This window comes from Tachyglossus aculeatus, chromosome 22 (assembly GCF_015852505.1).
Source record: "Tachyglossus aculeatus isolate mTacAcu1 chromosome 22, mTacAcu1.pri, whole genome shotgun sequence".
Classification (NCBI taxonomy): Eukaryota; Metazoa; Chordata; class Mammalia; order Monotremata; family Tachyglossidae; genus Tachyglossus; species Tachyglossus aculeatus.
The window spans coordinates 44,852,752-44,870,827 of record NC_052087.1 but is presented as its reverse complement, the minus strand read 5'-3'; the positions used below and the strand labels follow the sequence as shown (position 1 = coordinate 44,870,827).

At 43.5% G+C, this 18,076-nt stretch overlaps 1 protein-coding gene across 1 annotated transcript in view; it reads left to right on the top strand.

The window, feature by feature from the left end:
- The window catches only part of SOX6 (SRY-box transcription factor 6), a 379,449-nt gene extending 377,120 nt beyond the window's left edge, over nucleotides 1-2,329 (top strand). Inside the window, exon 16 of the mRNA XM_038764241.1 lies at nucleotides 1,147-2,329. Within this exon, the coding sequence (XP_038620169.1) occupies nucleotides 1,147-1,450 (304 nt within the window). The 3' untranslated portion in view covers nucleotides 1,451-2,329. The remainder of the gene's footprint in view (nucleotides 1-1,146) is intronic.
- Nucleotides 2,330-18,076: the final 15,747 nt, after the last annotated feature.

The window sequence follows — 18,076 nt, the reverse complement described above, 5'->3', positions numbered from 1 at the left end:
CTCTCCCTTCTGCATGAGTTGGGTTACTGGGAAATGTTTCCTTTCCTAGAAGAAAAAAATAATGAAATAAATCCGAGTACAATCTGATGCATGCGATAAAATTACGCAGTACATCATTCCGTGATATTTGTTGACTGTCGATGGTGTGCAGATCCCTGTTCTAAGCACTTGGGAGAGGAAAATAGAATTACTAGGCATGATGCTTTGGACAAGTCACTTAACTTCTCTGGGGCTCAGTTACTTCATCTGCAAAATGGGGATTAAGATTGGGAGCCCCATGTGAGACAGGGACTGTGTCCAATCTGATTAATTTGTATCTACCCCAGTGCTTATAACAGTGCTTGACACGTAGTAAGCACTTAACAAATGCCGTCATCATCATTATTATTATTATCCCTGCCCTGAAGGAGCTACCACTCTTGAGGCTCCTGAGGGAATACACTTCTCCTGATCTGTCCCAGCTCAGCACCTCCCTCCCCTGAAGAGTGAAATAAATCTGGTGATCCAGCCCTCTGAGGAAGCAACATGATGAAGTTTTAATTTTTTTTTTAATTGCATTGTTAAGTGCTGCCCACGGGCACTGCAGGCACTGTTTTAATCACTGGGGTACATACAAGATCATCAATTTGAATACAATCCCCGTCCCACATAGGGCTTCTGGTCTTAACCCCCATTTTGCAGTTGAGATAACTGAGGCCCAGAGAAGTGAAGTGACATACACAAGGTCCCACAGCACACAAGAGGCGGAGCCGGGATTAGAACCCAGTTTATCTGACTCCCAGGCCTGTGCTCTTTCCATTTGGGCAAGTCACTTAACTTCTCCGAGCCTCAGCTACCTCATCTGTAAAATGGGGACCAAGACTGTGAGCCCCAAGTGGGACAACCTGATAACCTTGTGTTTATACCAGCGCTTCAAACAGTGCTTGGCACATAGTAAGCACTTAACAAATACCAACATCATCATTATTATTATTATTATTATTGAGCCTCACTTCTTCTAGTGGCTTTTCAATGAGGTAGTTTGCCAAAGAAGGCCCCAATCTGTGTCCAGGCTAAATCAAGTACAGTTCACTTGTGCAACTGGGGTATTTTTTTCTCTCTCTTTTTTATTTCTTTTTATTTTTTCTCTCTATTTTTTTTTTACAGGCAACAGCCTCAGATTCCAATTACCACAGGAACAGGTGTTGTGTATCCTGGTGCTATTACCATGGCAACTACCACCCCATCACCCCAGATGACATCTGACTGCTCCAGCAACTCTGCCAGCCCCGAGCCCAGCCTCCCTGTCATCCAGAGCACTTACGGTATGAAGACAGACAGCGGAAGCCTGGCGGGAAACGAAATGATAAACGGAGAGGACGAGATGGAAATGTACGACGACTACGAAGATGATCCCAAATCGGACTATAGCAGCGAAAATGAAGCCCCAGAGGCCGTCAGTGCTAACTGAGGAGTGTTTGCAGAATGAAAGTACTCAGAAGTTTTTGTTTTTTTCTGAACAAAAAGTTCTTAAAGAGCCTGCATGCATTTGTGGCTCCCACAATTACATCAGCAGAATGGTCTTAAGTGTTTCATAACGTGTGAGACAGATTGAGTTTTCCCTGATTTTTCATGAACTTGTGTTTTTTGTTTGTTTTTTTATTTAGGTGAAGACATATTAAATATGAGACATCGGGGCTTGAAAACTTATCTGAATCCATAGCTGTCTTACAAGTCTTACTTTTTTGTCCTTTTTTTTCCTTTTGGATGTTGATCAAGGTTTAAGTTACTGTTTTAGACGGGGTTAAACATTCTCACTCAGGTATGCTGTGCCAGCCTACAGGTTGTGAATGTGTTTTCATTCTGAATTATTTTCGAAAAGAAGCGCGGATTTCCTATTGTGAAACAGGACAAGCCCCCAGGTGTGTGCAGCTGCATGGAGAGCATTTACAAAGGCCTCTGAATTCCATTTTTCCACGTGTAGAGTTGAACTTCTAATGTGCCAAACTTTTTCATAACTTTTGAATCTTAACATTTTGAAAGTCTTAAGGGAGACACTGCAAAGTCTTAGACAATCCTTTGGCATCTTAAAAAAAAAAGTATAGCCACATGATTTTATTTTATTTTTTCCAGAATGTACTCAGGAATCTGAAGACAGGATATTACAAGTCCATATGGTTGCCACAGTGCATATACCCAACTGCTTTAGCCTCTTGATGTGCCATCGGTGGGTCATATACTAAGTAAATAAGGAAGAGCAATCATCTCTCACTAAGGACATGGCCCCACTCCCCCCTTCCCCCTCCCGCCCAGCCCCCCACTATCCTCGCTGTTCACCCTGGCATTCAGTCTTAACACATTTTTCTCTTAATTTATTCATTCCAGAATGTCAAGGGTCCAATTACTATTTATTTAAAAGCATTGTTGATGGCATTACATTTACAATCCCCCTTTGCCCCCTGGAAAACTCCTTTCTGTTCCTTTTCTGAAAGGTCCCTGAACAGAAGAGCATACCTGCTCCAATCATGAAAATGTAGGCAGTGATTGTATGTCCCCAGAAGACCTGGAAACATTTCTTAAATATAATGCTAATTGAGATGAATGTTTTAATATATACAGTACATATCGGCATGCAAAGATATATTTATATATAAATATATATATATATATAGATATATAGCTGCAAGGGTGTATCCACCCATACCCCTGAGCGGAGGTATTATACCCGAGGCCAACTTGGGCTTCAGTTCACTTTGCCAGACCTTCTCCTGAAGTCAGTACTGGGGAGGACTAGGCGGAAATCAGCAGCAAAGCTCTTACAGAATGTCGGGGAGTCTTTAGAGGACCAGGGGCCCAGGAAAAGCTGACTGGGTGGGCCCTGTGAGAGGGCGCCCTTCCACATGCATATTCAGAGATTTGTTTGCAAAGTCCCAAGAATGGGCAGTCACCACCCATCACTCCCAGAGCTGTGCGGGGAGGTGAATAGTGAGTCAGAAGGCATTTAGGCAATGCCATTTCGAACTCAGAGAAAGAAAGGGGTGGGGACATTACTGTGTTTCAGAGACGTGGAACAGGTCATTTGCAGGAGGTAGAAGCGATGATTCGCCTGGCTCTCTGGCCCACACAGAAAAGTCACTGTCTATGCAGGGCAGACCCACTCGGGTAGGTGCAGAGTGAGGACAAGAGGCTCTGGCCCGGCTGGCGTTAACTTTGCACTTGTCGTTTCCCTGGGAAGTGGCCGACTTGCTTTTTGGCCAAGAGCGCTGGCCCCTCGCGGAAATTGTGCCTCCCAACTGCAACAGCAGAGCACGCTGATTCCTGCCCTACTGGGCCAGCTCTAACCAGAATTGCCCAGTGTAGACACCACATTAATGTGTTCGTTTGGGGTCAACAGAGCCCCCTCAGTTTTTCAGCCCTTCCCTCTCCCCCCACCCCGCCCCCCGGGGGGACAATTTCATGGCTAATTGCCATGGCAGAAACGTGGCGGTCTGATTTCTTGAGCCATTTTATTACTTGGAAGAAAATAGTACATCTTTGTAGTTATTTAAGAGTGTTCAAGGCCGTTCCTAATAGCAATAAACAGGTCTAGCCAAGACATTAAAGGTGTATGCTGTGTCATTAGCTGGTGAGCTCTCTACAAACTGAATAAGTATTAATAGAAATGTTTTCTTCTTAATATTGCTTGGGGATTGGAACTTTGTTTTAGTACATTTAGCTCAGATGGGAAGGATGTCATTTCCTAAAAACTGACTATTTATTGAAGTCTTATGGATTTATTCATTCATACATATCACCTCCTCCTTTCTCTCTCTCTTCTCTTTCTTTCTCCCCTCTCCCCCACTCTCTCTCCCTCCCTCTCTCTCTTTCTCTCTCTCTCTTTCTCTCTCTCTCTCTCTCTCTCTCTCTCTCTCTCTCTCTCTCTCTCTCTCTCTCTCTCCCCCCATTTCTCTTCTTTTTTGGTTTTGTTGCCTAGATAGAGTGCTGTATGGCTAGCATTGTGTTTTATGTAATTATTTTTGCACAAAGGCAAACATTTAGGGTAGTTGGTTAATTTTGTTTGTTTTTATGACCATGCCAAAATAATATTCTGCAGGCTGGTGGAGAACAAAGGACTGTTCTTTAGGACTGAAACTTGATTTTGCTTGTAGGACAAAAAAACACACACTCACAGATGTTTCGTAAGTGTTATAAGCACTGGATATAAATGGTATTTTTTATCACTTCTGACTAATGTGAAACTGTTGTACGAAAACTACATGAACAAAAGTCATCTGTTTCGACTCGTGTGGGCTTGCCTCACAGTTGCCAGATTTGAGTCATTTTTATGTCTTGTTATTTCATTTATTTATGCAAAATACATGTGTGTATGAACACTTTGTTTTGGCTACAGCCCTGCCTCAGCGCTGGTGCTCGGTGAATTCTAGCCATTTTCAAAACACGAAAGGCCATTCAGGAACCATCAGGGTGGAAAGGTCTCATCCAAGGGCCACAACAGCGGTCGAATCTCAATTGTGCGGCTAGGCAGTTTTTCATATTTATTAGCCAACCGTGGCTCTAAAACGACAGTGGGGACGAGGAAAGGACAATCATAGGGATAGTGTCATTTAATCTTAATCGGGGCGCAAAACAAAGTCTTGGATGATTTTTACCATCTCATTTTAGTTTTTTTTAAATTGTGTAAATATAACATAGGAAATAGAATTTTATTTTTGGTTCATAAATACTTAGTGAAGTATAAGTTATGTATTTACTTTTTTGTTCCTTATCAGTGTGCATTGGTCCTTAGTAAAGGCTGACAAGTCACTGTTCCTCATGTAGATGCTGAATTTACATGCACAGTGAGGGAGCAGCATTTTGGACCTAGAGCTGGGACAGGAAGACCCCTGCCTCGGATACTCACTTGATTTCGAACACACGCGGGCTTCCTTTTTTTCTTATAGAAAGTTGATTCATTAAACCCACCCGAATTCCAGTACAGCTGGTGAGAAACTCAATTTGCTCAGTGAATACAAGCGAAACTGATGAAATAGTTTCTGATGCCCTCAGAGAGCGGGACGGCTCTGTAGCATTTTGGAGGTGAAACTCTGACTCCCTAAGATTAGACTCATTAATGAGAACCCCCGCAATGCTAATTAGATCTAATAACATTAACCAACATCTTCTGGATTCATTATTTCACGGCACTGTCAGATCGCAGATGAAGACTATTCCGATGGTAGACATACAGGCTCTTCCTGTCCCCTTTGAACCGGGATCCCATCAGCTTGCCAGAAGCCATGGTCTATCCTGGCAAGGTGGAGACCTGAAAAGAGAAATCACTGTGAAAAAAAGCAGTCCGACATACTATCTCCCCGTGTGCTGTATTCTTTTTGGAAAGTCAAATCTCGTTTATTTTTGCAGTTCCCCTCATCGGCCTCTTCTCAGTGGAACCCTCTAGCCCTGGGCTGCAGGGAACTAAAGTTCTCGGGTTTCCTGGCCTGGTTCTGAATTTGAGCCTCATTCTTGGCTGGCTCCAGAGCTGGCGAGGGGATTGTGCTGCCCAGCCCAGGATGCCCACCTGACCCCATGGGAGGAGCCGGGTACTGATCAGGGAGGAAGTTATCATATTGGGGAGACCCCAGGATAAAGGCTGAGCATTTTCCCCACCCACTCAGCTGCTTCATTAAGTTCCACCTCCCAGGGTACGATAACAGAGGGTTGGGCGGCGGGATCGGGTGGTGATTTGAAAGCATCGATTGGTTCCAGAAAGCAGCCCTCTTCTTCTCCTGCCCCTCTCCCCTCCTCCCGCTGTGCTTTTCCCATTTTGCCAGATTGGAAGATAATGAATTTCCCAATTGGTTCAGAGAGAGTCACTTGATTGTTTGAATCCACGGAAGAAATCTCGCACCAAGTGCCGACAGCAGCGCTAGAACTGCAGCTGGTTGAATGTATTGTAATTATTACCCAAGTCTTTGTTGCTAATGAGAAGGGGACAAGTAGTCCCAGTCGCCATTCTGGTTTAAGAGTCAAGTTGGCACTTACACGTTCTCTTCAATAATGATGGTATTTATTAAGCGCTTACTATATGCAAAGCACTGTTCTAAGCGCTGGGGAGGTTACAAGGTGATCAGGTTGTCCCACGAGGGGCTCACAGTCTTAATCCCCATTTTACAGATGAGGTAACTGAGGCACAGAGAAGTTAAGTGACTTGCCCAAAGTCACACAGCTGAGAGTTGGCAGAGCCGGGATTTGAACCCATGACCTCTGACTCCAAAGCCCGGGCTCTTTCCATTGAGCCATGCTGCTTCTCTAATAATAATGATACTATTGCATGACCTCATTTGCCCTTTTATGAAAGCACTTGCTTCATTTCCTTCCCCAACCATTCCCCGTCACTTTTCCTTAATAAACTCTCTTCGATTCCTTCAGATTGTCTCAGTTCTGATGACTACAGTGCCACAGGGCTAGCACCGAACAAAAAGACCCATTTCCGAGTATTTATACCTGGACACATTTCGTTCGCTTCCACACCCATTTCGGGACCGACGTCCTTCCCGACTCTCCACTGATGAGTATTCCGAGAGTGGGAGGGTGCAGCCTAAAGGGTGGCGGAGCTAAATGAAGAGCATTTTCAAATTGGTATTTACAGCAATATGAAAGCTAGGAAGCATAGAGTGACACGATTTGCTCAGTAATTTCCTCTTTCTGAAGAACCGCAAGTGAGGTCCTTGGTGCTGTGTTGTACTATGGGGAATGTGCAACTATTTAACTGTTTGTATGCTGCACATTGCAGATCCGCTCGAGTGCATTCTCCGTTTGTCTTCCTTTTGTCATTTGTGTTTTGCTTTTTTGAAAGCACAGTTTTGGTTTTTTTGTTGTTGGTTTTTTTTTAATTGTAGCCCTCTCCAGCTTGTAGCCGATAGAATGCTTGGCCTTTATGTTCCTTCATTATTGTATTTGCCATGTAAAAATTTTTTATTACATTAAGACAAGCTTATAAGCTGTTACTACATAACTTATCTTACTGTAACTCTTTTATTTCCTGACATTGTAATTTGTTTGTGATGTATATTGTGAGATTGTACTCTATGTTAATTTAATCAGCACAATTCACTGACATGCTGGACTGACATGCTAGCTGCTGTTTCAAATTGTAAAGTTTGTTTAGGGCTGTGGGAACACCTGCAACTCTGTTGTCAAGGTACTATGCTTTGGTTCCTATAGCAACACTGTGGGGGTGTGGCTCTCGAGATGCTAGGGCGGGCTATTTATACACCCTCTAGCAAATTTTAACTGGCAGGTTTTCTTTGTAGAAATTCTATGTACAATGCAGGTACCTACCTGGGCCCATGGCTGGTAATTATTTGGGCGTTTAGAGAAAAAAAAATCTAGTGTCTATTGCTGCTTTGAATATGTTTTAAAGTCTGAAAATGTAAATAGTTTATCAAAAAAAATCTTGTACAGTCCAGTGTAAAGTTTTTAAATGAACTTAAAGGTTGCCATCACATCTTTCTCACACTTTCCTCTTGATACAGTAAAAAAAAAATCAAAGTTGGCTAAGGATAAAGGTATTGATTTTCAAAACAAGATCAGCTGTCCAGTGGGAAAAAAGAAGGATCATTATTCTTGGCTTCGCTTCATTGCATAAACAGACTTCTTGGATTATGTTGTGCGGTATTGACGTGAGGTAAATTAAATATTAAATAATCTTTCAGTGGTACTTTTAAGAGTCTTCTCCTCCTCTGCCTCAGTAATTAATGGAAAAGACAAAATTGAAAGACACACTGTCTTTATATATTCTGGTGTATGTTGGCACCTTAGCTTCATGTTTCTTCTTTTTTTTTTTTTTTTTTTTTTTTTGCACAAGGTGCTTTCCTGATATGTTAAACACACCATCTTTGGGTGATACCGTATATGCCATGATAGGGGTGTAGGCCCCTCAGGGGAGTGTCTATAAGACTGCCTATTTATGCTCATTTACCTCAAGACTGTCCTCTCTACCCTTAATCTATTCACCATCACTCCATCTTTTGTACTGCTGTTGACACTTACAAATTAAAGATAAATTTTGTTTTATGATCCTTGTGTGTGGCCTTGTCTGTGCAGTGTGAACCATCCATTACCTTCCGTCCTGTTCTTGTACCTGCCCACCTTCCGGGGAAGAGCCTGAGGTCTTGGCCACCCGATCCACTAGCCTCTCATCTTGAAATGCCTGTCCCCTCTTCCCCCAATTTGCCAATAGCCGTTCAGTTCTCCTTTTCCTTCTTCCACCCTGTCAGAATGTACATGTCCTTGAAAGTCATTAAAGCTATTTGCCCCAGAAGGGTTCATTACCTCTTTGATTTTATAATGCATGCAGGGGAAACAGAAAAAGCTAATGTACTTGGGTGGAAGGAACAGAATCTGAAATTGATTTTCATCAAGGGGAGATGAGAAACAGCATAGCTTCTGACTTGATGACTGCTTTCTCTCTCATCGGGTAAAGCAGTTAGACAAAACTTTTGTCTGAAGAGAAGGCAGCACCGAGGCCCTCCTTGGTTTCTCTACCTTCTTCCTGAGCGGGCGATCTAATTCATGCAATTGTATTTATTGAACGCTTACTGTGTGCAGAGCACTGTATTAAGTCAGTCAGTCAATCGTATTTATTGAGCATTTACTGCATGCACAGCACTGTACTAAGCACTAGAGAGAGTACAATATCATCATCATCATCATCAATCGTATTTATTGAGTGCTTACTATGTGCAGAGCACTGTACTAAGCGCTTGGGAAGTACAAATTGGCAACATATAGAGACAGTCCCTACCCAACAGTGGGCTCACAGTCTAAAAGGGGGAGACAGAGAACAAAACCAAACATACTAACAATATAACAATAAACAGACACATTTCCTGCCCGAATGGATCCTAAGTCTGGAGGGGGAGACAGACATGAATATAAATAAATAAATTATAGATATGTACATATTTCTCATATTTATTGAGCATCTACTGAGCACAGAGATCATGTCTATTGCAATATACTTTTCCAAGAGCTAAGTACAGTGCTCTGCATACAATAAATACAGTTGATTAACTTATTGACAGTACAGTAGAGAAGAGTCCATGAAGGTTTAAGTTGAAAGAGCACAGGTCTGGGAGTCAGAGGACCTGGGTTCTAATTCTGCCTTTGCTATATGTCTTTTGTGTGATCTTGGGCAAGTCAATTTCTCTGTGCCTCGATTTCTTCAAATGTAAAATGGGGAATAAATATCTACTTTTTAATGATATTTGTTGAGCTCACTGTGTGCCAGACACTGTACTAAGCACTGGGATAGATAGACGTTAAACATGTTGGGCGAAGTCCAATTCCCACATGGAGCTCAGAGTCTTAATCCCCATTTTACAGATGAGGAAATTGAGGCACAGAGATGTTAAATGACTGCCCAAGGTCACACCCTCCTACATAACTTCTCTGTGCCTCAGTTCCCTCATCTGTATAATGGGGATCAAGACTGTGAGCCCCATGTGGGACAACTTAATCACCTTGTATCCTCCCCAGCGCTTAGAACAGTGCTTTGCACATAGTAAACGCTTAACAAACGCCATCATTATTATTATTATTATTATTATTAGGCTGCTAACTCTGGGTGGGACAGGGACTGTGTCCAACCTGATAATCTTAAATCTACCCCAGAGTTTAGAAGAGTGTATGATGCATAGCAAGTATTTTAAAAGTACCACAATTATTATTATTATTATTATTATTAGTGTTTTGTTTTGTTTTTCTTGGTATTTTTTAAGCATTACAATGTGCCAGGCACTGTATTAAGCTCTGGTGATAATAGTAGTTGTGGTACTAAGTGGTAGAAGCATTAGTATTTATTGAACACTTCTGTGTTCAGAGAACTTTACTAAGTTCTGGGAAAGAATGCACAGGTGGAAATCAGACATGGTCCATGGCTCCCAAGAGGCCCACAAGGTAGAAAATAGAATCTGTGCCCTCAAGAGTTATCATCTTGTGGGGGATAGAGGCACTATAATAAATTCCACGCAAAAGGTGGGAATAGGGACAGGAATATTATGGGCACAGAGGTGGGGATATGTGTACCCAATTTCTTTGAGTGGTGTGGAAGTGCTGAAGTGGTCAGAGAAGGCCTCCTGGAGGAGATGTGATTTCAGAAGGGCTTTGAACCCCCAATTCATGGCTCGATCCCTTCATGGTCTGAAGCATCTGTCCTTAGGTTCCCAGTCAGCAGACGTGTTTTTCCAGGTAGTCTCTTTCACTCCTGGAAATGGAGCCCAGCTCAACTCCATGCCTGGATGAGAATGGGCGCTTCAACCTTGAGCTGGACCCAGGGCCTGGCTCTGTGGCTCCAACCATCTTGGAGACTGGGCCCCACCTTCCTCTATCCCTCACTGAGCCCTCATTTTCCCTACCTGCCCTCCCCTGCCCTACACTGATGTTGCCCTTGGTTTTGTATACTCCTTAAGACTAATAATAATTATGGTACTTGTAAGAGCTTACTATGTGCCAAGTACTGTTCTAAGCACTGGGATAGATACAATTAATCAGGTTGGACACAGTCTCTGTCCCACATGGGGCTCACACATACCCATTTTAAAGATGAGGTAACTGAGGCACAGAAAAGTGACTTGCCCAAGTTCACACAGCAGACATATGGCAGAGCTAGGATTAATAATAATAATAATAATAATGGTATTTGTTAAGTACTTACTATGTGCAAAGCACTGTTCTAAGCACTGGGGTGGTTACAAGGTGATCAGGTTGTCCCACTAGGGGCTCACAGTTTTAATCCCCATTTTACAGATGAGGCAACTAAGGCACAGAGAAGTTAAGTGACTTGCCCAAAGTCACACAGCTGACAGATGGCAGAGCTGGGATTTGAACCCATGACCTCTGACTCCAAAGCCTGTGCTCTTTCCACTGAGCCACACTGCTTCTCTTAGAACACATATCCTTCTGACTCCCAGGCCTGTGCTCTATTATTCGTGAATCCAGCACTTTCATACTCACCCAGCCCTATAACATTCTTGTGCACGTCTTTATTCTCTACTCTTTCCCCTCTCTGTAATTTAACTCCCCTTGTAAGACTGTAACCACCTGGTGGGCATGGATCATATCTGCCAACTCTATTGCACTGTATTTTCCCAAGGGCTTAGTACAGTGTCCTGCACACAGTAAAAGCTCAGCAAATATCCTTGATTGATTGACTGATTGCCTTTTCTGGCTTTTCCCTGATGGCCAGCAGCTCCAGCTCAGTGTGGGAACCAATCAGATCTTGCGGGATTTGGGCAGTGAAGCTGGTACTGGCCTATTAGCAGTAGCATGGCATAGTGGATAGAGCATGGGCCTGGGAGTCAGAAGGTTATGGGTTCTAATCCCAAATCTGCCACTTATCTGCCATGTGACCCGGGGCACATCACTTCACTTCTCTGTGCTTCAGTTCCCTCATCTGTAAAATGGGGATTGAGACTGTGAGCCTGATTTGGGACAGGGACTGTGTCCCACCTGATTTGCTTGTATCTACCCCAGTGCTTAGTATAGTGCTGGGCACATAGTAAGCACTTAACATATACCATTATAATTATTACGTGCCAGATGGGGAGATATATGGTGCCGTTAACTTGAGCAAAATTTTGTTTGTGAGTTCCTTTAAAGTTACTCTAAGCACTGTATTTTCCAAAACCAGGGCAACTGAAAACTCACATGTGACACTGCCTATACTGTATCTGTCCCAGCACTTAGTACAGTGCTTGTGGCACATAGTAAGTGTTTTACGGATGCCACAGGTATTATCAAGACCTTCTGGGGAACCCTGGATTTGTGGATCTGTCAACACTGAGTCTTAATGTAAATCAATCAATAAATCGATGCTATTTATTGAGCACTACCCAACACTGGATCTGTGGGTCAGTCAGCACGGAGTCTGACTGTGAATCAATCGATCAAAATCAATGGGATTTATTGAGCACTACCTCTCTGCAGAGCATTGTATCAAGCAGTCCCTTCACTATCTCCCAACTTGGAGGAGGGTTGCCTTTCTTTCCAGCTATGATAGTGAGGGTTGCTCTGTGTGTGTGTGTGTGTGTGTGTGTGTGTGTGTGTGTGTGTGTTTGTGTACACCCACTGATGTTAGTTACTGGGCACTCAGGCAATGCACTGTACTAAGCAACTGGGGAGGTACAACAGAAGCCCAACATAATCAATCAGCCAATCATGCAGTAACATTTAGTTCTTCCTTTGTGCAAGCACTGTACTAAACGCTTGGGAGAGTACAATAGAGTATATAGATACAGTCCTTGCCCTTGAGGAGCTTACAGTATGGCCCACAAGGAGCTTCAACTCTAATTCAAGGAAGTTGGTTCACCTATGACTTCAGATTCTGCTGTTGGCATTGCTTTTGAAGACTGGTAGTTCAGTTCATTCATTCATTCATTCATTCAGAATGAATTGAGAATTCATTGAGAAGCAGCATGGCTTGGTGGAAAGAGACCAGGCTTGGGAGTCAGAGGTCATGGGTTCTAATCCCAGCTCCTCCACTTGTCAGCTGTGTGACTTTGGGCAAGTCACTTAACTTCTTTGTGCCTCAGTTACCTCATCTGTAAAATGGGGATTAAGACTGTTAGCCCCATGTGGGACAACCTGATTACCTGGTATCCCCTCAGCGCTTAGAACAGTGCTTGGCACATAGTAAGTGTTTAACAAATGCCATTATTATTATTATTATTATTATTATTTTTACTCATTCAAACATATTTATTGAGCGCTTACTGCATGCAGAGCACTGTACTACTGTGTCAGCTGTCACAATGGAGAGGACAGAGTCACTCACTCATTCATTCATTCATTCATTCAATCGTATTTATTGAGTGCTTACTGTGTGCAGAGCACTGTACTAAGCGCTTGGGAAGTACAAGGTGGCAACATATAGAGACAGTTCCTACCCAACAGCGGGTTCACAGTCTAGAAGGGGGAGACAGATAACAAAAGAAAAGATATTAACAAAATAAAATAAATAGAATAAATATGTACAAGTAAAATAAATAGAGTAATAAATAAGTACAAACATATATACACATGTACATATATATAGGTGCCGTGAGGAGGGGAAGGAGGTAAGGCGGGGGGACGGGGAGAGAAAGGAGGGCTCAGTCTGGGAAGGCCTCCTGGAGGAGGTGACCTCTCAGTAGGGCTTTGAAGGGAGGAAGAGAGCTAGCTTGGCAGATGTGCAGAGGGAGGGCATTCCAGGCCAGGAAGAGGATGTGGGCCGGGGGTTGACGGCGGGACAGGCAAGAATGAGGCACAGTGAGGAGGTTAGCGGCCAAGGAGGGGAGGGTGTGGGCTGGGCTGTAGAAGGAAAGAAGGGAGGAGAGGTAGGAGGGGGAGAGGTGATGGAGAGCCTAGAAGCCGAGAGTGAGGAGTTTTTGCCTGATGCATAGGTTGATTGGTAGTCACTGGAGATTTTTGAGGAGGGGAGTAACATACCCAGAGCGTTTCTGCACAAAGATGATCCGGGCAGCAGCGTGAAGTATAGATTGAAGTGGGGAGAGACAGGAGGATGGGAGATCAGAGAGGAGGCTGATGCAGTAATCCAGTTGGGATAGGACGAGAGATTGAACCAGCAGGGTAGCAGTTTGGATGGAGAGGAAAGGGTGGATCTTGACGATGTTGCGGAGGTGAGACCGGCAGGTTTTGGTGACGGATTGGATGTGAGGGGTGAACGAGAGAGTTGAGTCTAGGATGACACCAAGGTTGCAGGCTTGTGAAACAGGAAGGATGGTAGTGCTATCAATAGTGATGGGAAAGTCAGGGAGAGGGCAGGGTTTGGGAGGGAAGATAAGGAGTTCAGTCTTGGACATATTGAGTTTTAGATGGTGGGCAGACATCCAGATGGAGATGTCTTGAAGGCAGGAGGAGACATGAGCCTGAAGGGAGGGAGAGAGAGAAGGGGCAGAGAGCAGGGGCACTCAAAATACAGGCCAAGACATTGGATCCCTTTTCAGGCTGCCAAATTTCAACTCACTGCCAAATCTCTCTCTACTTTCACAACTCTACTGTGAGTTGTGGCTAAAATCCAAATGATTTAATCTAGAAAATCTGGAGGCCGCAGATCTTAATAGTCAAATTATCTAAGCCAAACCTGGATATACAAATCAAAAAAAGGAATAAAGTTTAATGAAATAGCAAGAAATTCAAATTTAATTGAAGTTTCTAGCAACCCTCTGATAAGTGGGAAAGAAAATCAAGCTCAGGAGAGGGAGGTGGGACAGGTTGGAGAAGAATTGGTTTGTTGGATTTTTTATGGTATTTATTAAGTGCTTATTATATGTGAAGGGCGGGGTAATTACAACATAACCAGGTTGGACACCTTCCATGTTCCATGGTATTGGGCACGGAGGGAGGTGTTAGCTTCCTGGGCATTAGCCTTGAGAACTTTGTAAATGTTTGAGACTCATTGACCCTGCTGGTGTGGGCTGGTGAATTTCCCAAGACCTTTTTCCTGTAGGGAACTCCACAGAGAGCTTCAATTTGTCTGGAGCACATTTGCATGATGCCCCCAACAGTGCTGTGCTGGGCAGAACAGCCCAGGATTCAAGTCCTTTTTCTTAGGGTATTTGTTAAGAGCTTACTATATGCCAGGCACTGTACTAAGTGCTGGGGTAGATACAAGGTTGGACCCAGTCCATGTCCCATGTAGAGCTCACATTCTTAATCCACATTTTACAGATGAGATAACTGAGGTACAGAGAAGTGAAGTGACTGTCCCAAGGTCACACAGCAGACAAGTAATGGAGCATTAAGGCTTAATGGGTAGAGCAAGGGCCTGGGAGTCAGAGAGACCTGGATTCAACTCCTGGCTCCGCCACTTGTCTGCTGTGTGACCTTGGGTGAGTCACTTAACTTCTCCGTGTCTCATTGACCTCATCTGTAAAATGGGGATTGAGACTGTGAGCTCCAATGGGGACATGGACTCCGTCCAACCTGATTACTTTGTATCTACCGTAGCACTTAGAACAGTGCCTGGTAGAGAGTGCTTAACAAATACCATTTAACCCCCTCCCCCAATAAGACAGGGTCCTTCTGACTCCCAGGCCTGTGCTCTATCCATTAAGCCACACTGCTACTCTGAAATAAGACAGACCTTCCTCCAAGACCACCCCAGGAATGCTAAATGGAACCCGACCTGTTGGCTAGCCTGCAATTTAGGGACTTCTCTAGACTGCGAGTTCACTGTGAGCAGGGAATATTTCTGATGTTATATTGTACACTTCCTAGTGCTTAGTGCAGTGCTTTGCACACAGTAAGTGATCAATAAATCCAATTGAATTGAATACCTGCCCACAGCCCTGTCCCCCTGATGTTGGTCCCCCAACCTGTTACATGTTTTGTTGTGTTGTCTGTCTCCCCCTTCTAGACTGTGAGCCCATTGTTGGGTAGGGACCGTCTCTATATGATGCTGACTTGTACTTCCCAAGCACTTAGTACAGTGCTCTGCACACAGTAAGCGCTCAGTAAATACAATTGAATGAATGAACCCGTTACTCTCCCGGGAGTCTCAGAGCCACACTAGAGTCAGTTGAGTGAGATCATGAGCTCCAATTCTGGCTCCACCATTTGCCAGCTGGGTGACCTTGGGCAATTTATTTCTTGGTGCTTGTTTCCTCATCTGCAAAATGGGGATTTAATCAATCAATGGTATTTATTGAGCGCTTACTATGTGCAGACCACTATACTAAGCACGTCAAAGAGTCCAATACAACAAAGTTGGTAGACATAGTCCCTGCCCACAATGAATTTACAGCCTAGAGGGCTCAGGAATAATAATAATAATAATAATAATAATAATAATAATAATAATAATAATGGAATTTATCAAATGCTTACTATGTGCAAAGCACTGTTCTAAGCACTGGGGAGGTTACAAGGTGATCAGGTTGTCCCACGTGGGGCTCACTGTCTTAATCCCCATTTTACAGATGAGGTAACTGAGGCACAGAGAATAATAATAATAATGATGGCATTTATTAAGCGCTTACTATGTGCAAAGTACTGTTCTAAGTGCTGGGGAGGTTACAAGGTGATCAGGTTGTCCCAGGGGGGTTTACAATCTTAATCCCCATTTTACAGATGAGGTAACTGAGGCACAGAGAAGTTCAGTGACTTGCCCAAAGTCACACAGCTGACAATTGGTGGAGCCAGGATTTGAACCCATGACCTTTAACTCCAAAGCTCTAGCTCTTTACACTGGAATAGGGTCTGTGTCCAAATTGATTTTCTTGAATCTACCCTAGTGCTTACTGCAGTGCTTGGACCATATTAAGCTCTTAATAAACAGCACAAATATTATTATTCTTAGGCCAATCTGGAGGCCTGGGCACAGGAGGGTGGCTTCTGCAGCTTTGAGATTTTTGAAGTGAGACAAAGTAGCAAACATGCCAAGCTGTGAGAAGCAGCATGGTCTAGTGGATACAGCATGGGCCTGGAAAACAGAAAGACCTGGGTTCTAATCCCAGTATCACTACCTATCTACTGTATGGCCTTGGACAAGTCATTTTACTTATCTGGGCCTCAGTTACCTCATCTGTAAAATGGGGATTAAAAATGTGAGCCCCATGTGGGACAACCTGAGCACTTAGAACAATGTTTGACACAGAGTATGCACTTAACACATTCCATAGTTATTATTATTAAGATTGTGAGACCCTTGTGGGACATGGACAGTATCCAAACTGGTTGTTTTATAATTACCCCCAAGCTTAGTACAGTACTATAAAATGGAGATTAAGAATGTGAGCTTCATGGTGACATGGACTGTATCCAACCTGGTTAGCTTGTATCTACTCCAGTGCTTATTACAGTGCCTGGCACATAATAAGCGCTTAACAAATTACATTAAAAAAAAATTGCCAGTAAGTGAGTCAATTCCCAGCGGAGTCAATGAAACTTAGGTAACCGCCGAGAAAGAAGCTGTCTTGTGGGATCCTGCCTAGTAGAAAGAAAACTCTCAGATTTCCACTGGGGAAGCTTTGAAGAGCTCAGCTAAGTGCTCTGCACATGCATGGCTTGTCGTAGGTACTGTTGATTATGATAATGATTGATAATGATGATGATCAATTAATGGTATTTATTCAGTGCTTACTGTATGCAGGAGGCTATCTTCAGTACTTGAGAGAGTACAATATCACAGAGTTGATAGACACATTTCCTGCCCACAGGAAGCCTTCTGCTGGGGTGGGGCAGGGGGAGATTATTACTAATATGAATAAATAAATTATGGAGCTGCATAGAAGTGTTATGGGGCTGAGGATGGGTGAATAAAGGATACAAATCCTAGTGCAAAGACAACACAGAAAGGAGGGGGAGTAGAGGAAATGAGGGTTTAGATGGGGAAGGCCTCATGGAGGAGATGTGATTTTAAAGAGATTTTGAAGGTAACTGGAAACTGATGATGATATTGCTCTGTAAGAGTCTCAAAGAGAGTGACTCTTTAATAAGGTGGTGATGGTAAACCTTACTGTCTGGTCAGTCTCTTTCTCTGTCCTCCCCCAGACTTTCCCATCATTGTAGTCAGCACCACCATGCCCGGAACCTTGGCATTATCCTGAACTCATCTCTCTCATTCAATTCACATAGTCATCGCTTAGTAGAGTGCTAAGTGCTTAGTACAGTGCTCTGCACATGATAGGTGCTCAAAAAATACGATCGAATGAACAAGTTCATTCTTCCTTCACAACATTGCTAAAGTCCTCCCATTCTTCTACATCCAAACTGCTAGTACGCTGATCCAAGCACTTATCATCCTGTCTTAATTACTGCATCAGCCTCCTAGTTGTTCTCCCTGCCTCCTGCCTCTTCCCACTCCATCCCATACTTCTCTCTGCTGCCCAGATCATTTTTCTAAAAAAAATTCAGTCCATGTTTCCCCACTCCTCAAGAGCCTCTAGTGGATACCCATGCACCTCCAAATGGAACAGAAATGTCTGACCGTTGACAATAAAGCATTCAATCTCCCTGCCCATTCCTATCTTACATCTCTGATTTCCTAAGACAATCCAGTCCACACAATTCACTCCTCTAGGACAACATACTACCTGTACTTCTATCTCACCACCCA